We start from the raw sequence: 12,148 nt of genomic DNA on the forward strand, positions 1-12,148 counted from the left end.
CAGCCAGTCCCGCCCATTCCACAACTACATCTCTGATAGCAACAACATCACAATTCCATGTGTCAAAGCAGCCCTTAATCTATCTGTCTTATCTATAAACAATTCTCGCATTAAAGTAGAGGCCATCCAACCTTGTATTACTCCCTCAAAACTTAATGTGGCTGAACTCCCTTTATCTTGATTTCTTCACTTAAATAATACTACATCCTTCCTGTACTAACACAAGTCTCCTCCCCCTGCTGAATTAGTAAATTCCTCCCAACAGCATGAGCAAGCCCACCCACAAGAATGTTGGCCCCATTCTGACTCAGGTGAGGATCACCCCGTTTGTACAGATCCTACCATTCCCATAAATAGTTTTAGTGATCCAGGAATCTAAAACCCTTCCTCCTGCACTAATTCTTGAACAACACATTCATCTATCCTATTTTCCTATTTCTGTTCTTGCTGGCATGTGGAACCAGAAGTAATCCAGAGAATACAACTTTTGAGGTCCTGCTCCTTAGTCTACTCCCTAGATTCCTAAAATTCTTGAATGCAAGACCGCATCTCTTAATCTACCTATATCATTGGTACCAATATGTACCGACATGACCTCTGTCTGATCACGTTCCTCCTTCAGGATGCCGTATACCCACTCAGTGACATCCCCACTCCTGGCACCAGGAAGACAACACACCATCCTAGGAGTATTCTTGTGGCCACAGAAGCACCAAACTAATGAATCCATCATCACTATTATCACTCCTGCTTTCTTCTTCCTCATCTTGTCTGTAGTTAGGCTGAATGTGGTGCCAGAAACTTCATAAGTAGAAAATTAATTTGTACACCTTTGGGCTGCTCACATGCTCTTAGTATTCACTCACTTAGCGTCTACCTGAATGCTCATAGTATCCCTGCCTTGCCCTGCCATGCTTTTTAGAAATATAGAAAAGAGGAATAGGCTGAAATTCAGTCTTCATGCCTGATCCATCATTCAGTATGATCACGTTTGATCCTCTATCTCAATGCCACTTCCTGCTTTCTCCCCATACTTCTTGATGCCTTTAATATCTAAAAAGTTATATTTTTCTGTTACGTATTCAGTGACTTGGTCTCACAGCCCTCTGCAGTATAGAATTCCACAGCTTCACTACCCTTTGAGTGAATAAAGTTTTCCTCATCTCAGTTCTAAATAGCCTAACCTGAGACTGTGACCCCTGGTTCTAGATTCAAGCAGGAAAATACCCTTCTCTGTCCAGCCCTTTTCAAATGTTATACATTTCAATTAGATCTCTCACTCTTCTATTCGTCAAACCAATCCAAAATACATCTATATCGTATTACAGAATTAAGGAAGACAAAAAGGTGTACCTTACAAAAAAACACTAAACTATTTGCTTTTAAAAAAGTATAATATAGAAACCAAATTTCAAAACATCCTTACCTTTTAAGTTATGCAACTTGGCCTCAGGAACACTTTTGGCTGAACCTGTGATTCCAGAGTATTTGCTTAAATCCCAGCCACATTTTGCAATAAGGTTCAAAACAGCTTCATCATCCTCATCAAGTTCTGTACATTTCTTTGTCAATGACTTTACAAATTCTGCTCTGAGATGTCTGGATCTACAATACAAAAGAAACAACTGATTGTGTTTGTATTATATTAACTGCATTAAAATATAGCAAAAAAACACAATGGCACCAATAATTTCCTATGACAATTCCTTTTTAGGAAAATGTTATTGCTGAAAAAATGGTTACTTTCATTCAAATTACATTGGCAAAGGCATGCTTGGAACCGGCTTTGTACATTAGGAAGTCAAAAATTTGACTTTCACCTGAGATGAACTAACATTATGGCGCCTAAGTTATCCCAATGAATTGGATTTGAGTGCATGGCAAGAAGAATCATCCTTGATCTTAAATATTATTTAGTCACCTCTGGAGGACTGCAGAAAATTCAGGAGTAGTCAGATCTCATCCAAAGGGCAAAAGCACATGGCTAGATTCTCAGTCTCGAATCACAAGAAAAAAAGACATGTTTTGAGAAAACATGGATGAACAACTGTGCCAATGCCCACTGCAAGAATTAGAAGTGGCAAGGTTAGTGAGAAGTAAAAAAAAGTGAAGAAAATTCTAAACAATGAACAAAGTGCTCCTGGCTACAATGAATCTGACTCTACTCATACTAGTGCACTAGTAATCTCTAGATTTGGCCATTCTTTATCTATCTGATAGAACAGTTCATGATGATGTAATTTGTCCTGATCCAATACCCAAATACAGGCACATTAATCAGGAATGGAAGCTCCAGTTTATTTACATTCATTTTAATCAGTTTGTTAGAGCAAAGACAAGCATTCAAGTTGCTGGTCTGAAGAAGTTCTGAAGTCATCATAATGGATTCAAAATGTTAATTATTTCTCTTTCCACAGATGCTGCCAGAACTGCAGAGTTTCTCGAACACTTCCTTATTTTGTTTCAGATTTCCAGTGTCTGCAAAATTTTGCTTTTGCTACCATCACCAAAAGCTGGGCTTCACCTAGCCGCTGTCCTCTTTACAATACTAAAACAGAATCACAGCACAGACATAGACCATTCAGACTGGTTCTCTACATAAATGAAATAACTGCCTGCATTGCAGGATATTTTTATAAAATTCATTGAATTATTCATATTCTGCTAAGAATAGAGAGAATCTGCTGTGAGTAAAACTACAAAGTGCCTTTATTGCCCAATTTTAGGCTTCACATTGTACTAATCATAAGCAATAAAGGAGGAGGAAAGATAAAAGTGATGGAATAAAGATTCAGTGGAACTAATGATGATGAAATGTCTCAGCCAGATTACATCATCAACAATTGGACTTCTAACAGTAAAACACCCCAACTCAAATAAATTTGACATTGGGCCACATAAGGAAATAATAGAGGATGATCAGAAGCCTGGATGGAGATGCTCAAGAGACCAAAATTGGGGAAGAACAGATTTTTCAGAAGGTTTTAAAGCTTGCAGAAATTATGGAGATAGGCAGCAGTGAGGTCATGGAGAAGTTTGAAAAAAGAACGAGATTTGTAATAATTGAGGAGTCAATGTTCAAGATCAAGACTACAAACCTCGTTAATTGCTTCAGGAAAGGAAAATATGACAGTTCTACTCATATCATCAGATAAAACAAGATGCAAATATCCCAGATATATAAGCATTTTCAACAGAATTTAGCATTGCATCTAGCACAGTTACAGTCCCTAAGTATCAAGATATATATGTTATAATATAGTTGAGGACCAGCAAAATCTGCTGGAAAACAAAAGTTTTCTGTTGTCAGAAATTTAGACACTTTAAAGGGACATTGATTTCAAGTGACAGTTGGAAGGATTGAAAAGATGTTCAGGAATTTTTTTTTCACCCAGACTGTTCTGGAGGTGGGTTAGAGAAATTAACCTGCATAGCATTTAAACATTTGTATCTGCAGTTGAGGTGCTGTAACCTACAGGGTACAAGCCAACAATTGATAGGTGGGAGAATATTGGATAGCTCTTCCTTGATTGACAAGGGCACAACTCCTGTGCAGTAAAGCCTTCTCCTACTCTGAGCAGTGAATTAGAATTAGGTTTTATTGTCTTATATACTCAAGTACAGGGATACAAGAATACCTTGAAAAGTCTACAAAGTTGCCACTCTCCAGTGCAGGCTTATGTACAAAGGTACCTAGCTACAAAATCTGAGGTATAAGGCAGGAAATAAAGAAATAAAATTAAAAGTTTAGCATTACAGTCCTTCTTAAGTGCTTAGCCATGAGCCTAGATCCAGACTCTTCTACCCAGATGCTGAGACCATCACCAGCACGAATCCGCCCTCTGCACCAATGCCGCAGGACCATGTCACCTTTCCTGATGAGATCGCCGCCATGAGACTGCGTTGGGCTGATCTTGGCAATGCAGCCGCCGCTGAACCTGCTGAGTGCTCTGCATGGAAGGTAAGTCAGGCTAAAGGGGAATAAAAAAAAGCAGAGAAAGAAGAAAAAAGTAAAAGCAGGTAAATCCACAATGGGGCTATGATACAGATCTGCCTTGGATGACAACTAGTCATCGTAGTTACCATTCCAGGACAAAAGGTAAGTCGAAAAAGAAAAAAAAACAAGAAATGAGAGGAAAGAAAACGTAATCGACAAAGCTGATGAGCTCTGGTTCAGGAGCCCTACTCTGCCATCTTGAAGCACATCTTTACATTTTCCAGGTCAGGAGGGTAATTAAACCCCTTCCCAGAGTCCTCACATTTCCACAGTTTCTCGCTGTTGTGACTGCATTTGCATCTTGCCAGGTCAGATGATTGACTGAAGCTTCATCCACACACAGAACTCGTGTATGATTTCTCTTCACTGCGAACAATGATTTTTACTTCCATGTTTAAAGGTCGATGATATTCAGCTCCTGAGAATCAGGTGTTGCTGGCTATTCTTGATCTAGTATTTGACTTGAGCTTCCTGTCTGTAAACCCTCCCTTTCCAACTCCCTCCTCTGGCCTACATGAGACTTCAGCCCCACAAAAATGCAGTTAACTCTGGGCAATCAGGCTCGGGCAATAAATTCTGGCCTATCCAGTGATGCCCACATCCATTTATGGTGAAGAACAATGATAGTGAGGTGCTGGTGAATGGAGTGACTCTGTTAGATCTTGCTGTGATATCTGATTGGAATTGATGATCTGGAAACGCATCCCATTGAATGCATTGAGTGAAAGACTCAAGGTAAATAATGAGGCTCTTTCTAAATAACTGGAAACCTTAAAACTTGCTTTCTTTTTGGTGCATATTTTCACATCACAGTTGTCTATTCTAAGCCCCCAAACCTCAAAGTTGCAGTCTATTTACATATTTCAAACATGCAGACATCCACTTGAACAAAACAAAAATGACTTAACTTGTACAGAAGGGATAACTCACACAACCTGATTTGCAACTAATGATGGAAAAGATTTTGTAGATAGAGAAATACTTAAGCATATCTCCAGACAGAAAAAGTAACCTATGACTAATTGATCTTTACCAATTCTCAAGTACCCTGCAAATTCTTGGAGTAGAAGTGACATGGATGCCAACTAAGATCTCATCACAGGAATCAAACTCTAACATCCTCTTTGCTCTGACTGAGTGACTGCTTTGAACCCTTGTGTTGAGTTTAAATGCAGAACGGAAAGACAAAAGTTTTCATTCATAGTCCACCAATGGGATAGATCTGTGGCGATCAATCAATAGCACATTCACAAGCAGTTCTGAAAATTGTGACACAACTGGTTTTGTATTCTTACTTCTTGATGTTAGAACTGACAGCAGCATGTTGCAACCACTTAAACCTGTATACAGGACATTAAGCTGACCTGTGCACATAATCTCTAGTGCCCTCACAAAATAACCTCCAATTATCTGCAAAGGATCACACACATCAGCATAAGATCATACATGATCAGAAGGATACATAAAATAAGGGCAAATTGGCACATCTAGTCATTCTTCCATCCAAAGCCACAATCCTTTCATTGCAGCATCAATTGCTTTTCAAATAATTGAGCTTTTGCTTACACATTCCTACTAAGACCACTTTGGTGAAGCGGTTAGCCCTGACATATCAGAACTTTGACTTTAGCACTTCAAAACCTATCCTTTTTTCCCTCGTGGTCACATTTAGAATATTAATCAAAATTAATCTCTTCTATTATATTTATTACCTAAAAAAAGGAACTTAGCACATTAAGAAAATAAATGCATAAATTAATCCATTACCCTCACTGTAAGAATAGGTAATTGGAATCGTAAGTGCCTACATAATGGGAAAGGGTGCTACAGTGACCATGGGAGAAAGTAGCTCAAGAGTCCTGGATGGCTAAATGATGGGTACAGCAGGCAGTGGAGATCAGTAATCCCACACAGTATGGGGAATCCATCAATCTTCTGACACAAGAGCCTGATTCTCCTGGTCAGCAGGAACTGGCTTGGAATCCCTTTACAGTGCGAAATGTTTTTAGAAGAATATTGAAGAAATATGAACTCTATTTCTGCCAACAATGCCAACTTGCCAGATATAAGGCTGAATCTGTACCAAGAACCACTGAGCTTTTAAATGAGAGCCAAGATGAATGTCAGCCATAGGATCTGTGATTAAATGACTTTAGTTGTGTAAATATTTATGCTGCAGTTTCAAAGAAAAGGAGGAAAGGCTGCATCCACAAATATTAACTATCAAAATCATAGATTTAATCCTGCTGCTTACATTGTTCATAACTAAGAGTTGGTACAAATGAGTCTGAAACATTCATTTCCAAAACGTATTGTCACCCATAAGTGTTGAAACAATAGGAGGTTTATTCACTAACTTCTAGGAAGAAAGAAAACTAAGTGCCCCAGCTCACTATCACATTCTTCAGGGCAATAAATGTTGACCACATTTTATAAATGCATTAAAAATTATGACAGTGCAGGAACTTGGATTTCCAAGAAGGGAGATGAATAGGGCAAGACTGCAATATGCATCCTCAATCACTTTTGCACATATTTATCCAATTCACTGCATGCAATATTCTTTTGAAACAGCTGCATCCAAGGAACAACTGGTTGACACCTCTTTCTTGCCAATCGTATCTGCACACTGTACAATATCAATTTACACAAGAAAAAACGGTGTCAAGTGCTTGTAGTTCCCACTACTTAAACTTTATATGTCTGGATGGTTATACATTTCAGGGCTGAATACAAATTTTCTTTTCAGAAAATCAGAACTTATGACCAGGTTTTAAAAACATTTTTCCACACATGCTATTGGTACTGTAGGGTTAATTTGTTCCTTACATGAATGCCTGGAAAAACTCAGCAGATCTGGCAGACATCCATGCAGAGAGAAACAAAGGTTAACGTTGAGTCCAGTATGAAATTTCTTTAGAAGACAGCAATGGGGAATTGAATCTACAGACAATAGTGCAATCTTCTGCAAATGAATGACAGCTAGAGCAGAAGGCTAAACATGTTCATAGAATCATAGAATCCCTATAGTGCAGATACAGCCATTAGACCCATCAGGTACACACCCTCCCTCCCAGGAGCATCCCACCCAGACCCTCTTTTGATGTTGCTCCTGGTGCAGCTCAGGATCCTCATCTTTCTCAAAAGATTTCTCTGGATCCTTCATTTCTTTTTATCCAGCATGGTTGGGGTTAGTTTAGTCTAGTCTAGTCCATGACTACCTAGGCTTTCTGAAGATGTGCTTTTGATGCCTGAACTGGTTGAGCAGTATTATTCACAACAGCCCAGGCAGGGATCACCTCATCATAAGTTTTCAAATGGGGTGTGGATGAAATAAAGAGATGGTGGACAAAAAGAAGATGCACAGTCTTAACTATGGATATTTCAAACCATTTTTAGATATGACTTATCTCTGGTTCAGGTAGGAGGCAAGCCCAAGTCTCCTAGCCCAGAGATAGGAATGCTATCACTGCACCAATAGAGCCCTCACTATGTTTCAGCTCTTAACGTCTATAATCAATCTGTTCAGATGTGATATGAAACACCTCTGGAGCAAGTGGGACTTGAACCCAGACCTTCTGCCTCAGAGGGACAGGCACTACTACAACAGCCTTTAGTCTTCACAGTACCCTTGCATCTTCCATGACTCATGACGCATCTTTGACAGCACATAGACAGCAAAGGGGCATGATTTGTCCCTGATTTTCTCCACAGCACTGTGCAATAAGAGAAAGGAAACATGGGAGCTGCCCATCAGGCATTTCATGGAGAAACCCAGATATAGGATAAGGTTTTGCCTCCTGAATTATGTTGACTCAAACATTCCTGATGCATGTCTCCTAAAACTGCATGTGAAGACATCCCAGGCCCTGCCTCCTCCTCAGCCTTCAGCCTCAGTATATGTCAGAGGAATCACTTTTGGAGATTGAGACGCAGCACATTACTCTGCTGGACAAAGATGTTCCACATCCTTTCATTTGACCTGATCTTGTTATGATAAGAAGACTACAACAGGTGTAATAACATTGGAAGTGTATACATATATAGACTAAAGTGCTGAACTTCCATAATGCTTGAACACCCATGTCACCAAAATATTCTCACAATATTTCTTTCTTCGCCCTCGCAGTATGTGGAGGTGCTGGCCTGACTTCTGCAGCTGGGATGGAGGGAGCTTGCTGTGTGGTATGCCCTGATAACTTTGAATAGTTGGGTAGTCACTCCCTGACAGTTTTCAGCCTAGACGGCCTGGCCTGCTGACAGTCTCCTGCCCAATGATGCAAGCTCACCTTACTCGCTTTGACCGAGCACAGATATTGGAATCACAGGCACTGGGAGATGGAGTGGCGGGACACATCTGGAGTAGCTGGAGAAGCAGCTGCTGGGTCTTGTCTGTGGCTCCTTCTCCCTGTGGGTAGATGTTGGCAGCACCTAATCGCCTTGAGAAAAAGGGGCAAATGGAGTGAAGCTGAGGCCCATTGACCCCTTCTGGCCTTGCTGACCACCAATGGCTAAAGTGAAGGAGTGCAGATCTATGTGCATATTCAGAAAGCACCAAGCAAATGACTAGAATAAATCAAAGAACTGTGGATGCTGGAGATCAGAGACAAAAAAAATTGTGGGAAAAACTCAATAAGTCTGGCTGCATTTTGAATCCATTGACATTTCTTCAGAACAAGCATGCAGTATCTCAAGTGGAGTTCAGATGGCTTTCAAAAACTGCCTCGGAACCTTCAAACCTGGAAGACACATGGCTCTTTTGCCACGTAATTCAACAAGTAACTCACATATCTCTCTTGCACAGATAAGCGAGCTGGGAGGCACCATATCCAGTGACATAACACATCCTGGGACATGTGGATATTATGCCATCCAATATGCTCAGCCTCTCAACTGCTCACTCGATCTTGCAGCCATAGTATTAATTCAGTTAGTCAAGCTGAGCTTCTGGTTAATGGTAACCTTCATGACATTGACAGTGGGATGCACTGACATCTCACCACACATCCATATTTGAACCAAGGCTGTAACAAGATCAGGTGGTGAGTGATTGAATCCAAACTGAAATATCTGAAAGCAGATGACTGCAGTACAAGTGTCACTTGATAGCACGCTTGACCCCTTCCATCACTTTGTTGATGGACAGTAGCTGGGGGTGGGGCAATAATTAGCTGGGTTGGAATTGTCCTGCTTTTTGTGGACAGAAAGGAACTGGGGAGTTATCCTCATTCTTGGGCAAATGCCAATGTTGTAGCTGTGCAGGAACAACTTGGATAAGAGGCAGCTAATTCTGGAGCATGTGTTCATTCCATTTATCAAAACATTATCAGGTCAGGTGCAGCATCCAGTGCCTTCAGCCACGTCTTGAAATCACATGGAGAGAATAGAACTGGCTGAAATCTGGCATTTGTGATGCTGGAGACTTCAAGATAAAGCCGAGATGGATCATCAACTCAGCTCTTCTGACTGAAGATTGCTGTAAATGCTTCAGTCTTACTGTTTTCACTGATGAGCTGGACTCCTCTATCACTGAGGATGAGGATATTTGCAGAGCCTCATCTTCTTGTTAATTTTTTAATTAAATCAATGTTCTTTGAACAATGACTCAACTACTCACTGGATTCAATTGCTCCTTAATTAATCTATAAAAATCATTTAAGATTTTGTACACCTCCATCAAATTTCCTCTTAACTTTCTCTGCTCGAAGGAAACATCACAGAGGAGCACAGTAACTCTGCTGCTGACTGGCCAGGCATCAGGAACAATTGTAAATGCACACTCCACCCACACTATGGTCACCAACACAGACTGAAATACTGAACAAGTTAGAATGGCAAAGTAGAGGGAGTTTCTACACATTCCCATCAGCTCAGTGAGTGGATAATGGGATCTTCAATCCAAGGTTCAATGGTTCTTATTTTTTCTAAAATATTTCAGTCAATTTTTTTTTAAACCCATGGTGAAATGCCACAGTTGCGATCATGTAGTTCTGGTTTCTGAGATTGCCTCTTGCTTAAACTAATTGGTTACGGGAGAAAACTGTACTTCGTCATTACAAGGAAGTGTCTGAATTGTTGTAATAATCTTCCATTAACACATTTTTATATTTGGGGGTAATTTATAAAATAACATCCAACAAAAATAATGCATGATTCAATGACAGAAAGCAGAACTGCACTTAAAAGTAACTCTCACTTTCAAAGGTCTGACACTGTCTCTGTACAGAATGTACTCTCCTCCTAGTATCACGGAACAGATAAACACACCCTAAATGATGTAATTCATCCAAGCTACCACTCCAGTCAATCCATTCTGCGTCTTCTCTGAGGCTTCTTCTTAAAGTGTGATGCCCTAATTTAATACAATACTTTAGCTGTGATTTAGGCCATTTTATTGTAAAGATTAAGTATCAATGCTGTTCTTTTATACCGGTTACCTCTGTTTATAAAGCAAAGAATTGTTTTTTCCAAACACTTTCTCAACTTGTCCTATCACCAAAGGCATTTATTTATATCCAAGGTTTGTTTCAATACCTTATTCAATGGTTACTTCACATCATGTCTCTTCATTCTTCTTACTAAACTGTACATTCACATTTGTAAATATTAAAGTTTATTGAACATGTGCATGGCCATTTTAATGGGAAAGTCCATGTTCCAAAAGGATACTGGCCTAATAAAAGCAAATTAATGGCGATGCAGGTATTTCCAAATGTGATTAAAAGATTAGTGGAATAATATGCTCTGAGGAGTAAAGTCCAAAAAATGGCAATTGAGTTCATAACGCCATATAATCATTTATCTATTGGGTATTTTTTTCATTTACTACATTGTGAACCTCTGTTCAGGAAGTTTGCATAAAAATAAATCAGTAATTAATAAGCCCTGGGGAAATTCCAATATGAGCTTTAATATCAGCAAATAGAGTGATAGAGATGCACAAGAGTCGAAAAGTGTGGTGCTGGAAAAGCACAGCAGGTCAGGCAGCATCAAAGGAGCAGGAGAATCAACATTTCTGGCATAAGCCCTTCCTGATAAGGAAGGGCTTATGCCCGAAATGTTGATTCTCCTGCTCTTTGGATGCTGCCTGACCTGCTGTGCTTTTCCAGCACCACACGTTTTGACTCTAACTCTCCAGCATATGCAGTACTCACTTACTCAAAGATGTATAGCATTGACACAGACTCTTTGGTCCAACTCGTCCATGCCAATCAATATCCTAAATTAATCTAGTCCCATTTGCCAGAATTTGGTTCATATTCCTCCCTGCAGGACAGCACACTGGTCAGTGGTGAGCACTGCTGTCTCACAGCACCAGCAATCCAGGTTCAATTCCAGCATCAGGCGACTGTCTGTGTGGAGTTAGCACATTTGCCCTGTGTTCTGCATGGGTTTCCTCTGGGTGCTCTGGTTTCTTCCCACAGTCCAAGGATGTGCAGGTTGGGTGAATTGGCTAATCTAAATTGCACGTCGTGTCCAGGGTGAGCAGGTTAGGTGGATTAGCCAAAGAAAATGCAGGTTTAGGGTTAGGGGGTGGGTCTGGGTGGGATTGAGGTTGGTGTGGACTCAATGGGCCGAATGGCCTAATTCCACATTGTAAGGATTCTATCATTCTAAACCTTTCCTATTTATGTACCTACTCAGATTCCTTTTAAATGTTATAATTGTACCAACATCCATCAACTCCTCTGGCAGCTTTTTCCATACACGCACCATCCTCTGTATGAAAACGTCCCTTAGCTCTCTTTTAAATCTTTCCATTCTCACTTTAAACCTATACCCTCTAATTTTGGATTTCCCTACCCTGGGGAAAAGGCATTGGCTATGCCTCTCCTGATTTCATAAACTTTTATATAGTTACCCCTCAGCCTCTGACGCTCCGATGAAAATAGCTTCAGCGTATTCAGCCTCTCTCTGCAGCTCAAACCCTCCAGCCCTGGCAACATCCTTGTAAATCTTTTCTGAACCCTTTCAAGTTTCACAACATCTTTCCTTTATCAGAGAGACCAGAATTGAATGCATATTCCAAAAGTGAATGATGGTTCTCACTTCTCATAGAATAAACCAATCAGATTAATAAGATTCATCAACAATAAATGCCACTCAAGCCAAATTTACAGCTGCATCCCCCAAAAAACTTAGGGGTAACAT

General features: G+C 40.1%; 1 protein-coding gene across 1 annotated transcript in view; it reads right to left on the reverse strand.

Moving 5' to 3' along the window:
- Positions 1-12,148, reverse strand: part of cep72 (centrosomal protein 72) — a 141,568-nt gene that overhangs the window by 70,553 nt on the left and 58,867 nt on the right. Inside the window, exon 6 of the mRNA XM_043718946.1 lies at positions 1,427-1,605. Within this exon, the coding sequence (XP_043574881.1) occupies positions 1,427-1,605 (179 nt within the window). The remainder of the gene's footprint in view (positions 1-1,426; positions 1,606-12,148) is intronic.

The sequence above is a fragment of the Chiloscyllium plagiosum genome, chromosome 29, assembly GCF_004010195.1.
Source record: "Chiloscyllium plagiosum isolate BGI_BamShark_2017 chromosome 29, ASM401019v2, whole genome shotgun sequence".
NCBI lineage: Eukaryota > Metazoa > Chordata > Chondrichthyes > Orectolobiformes > Hemiscylliidae > Chiloscyllium > Chiloscyllium plagiosum.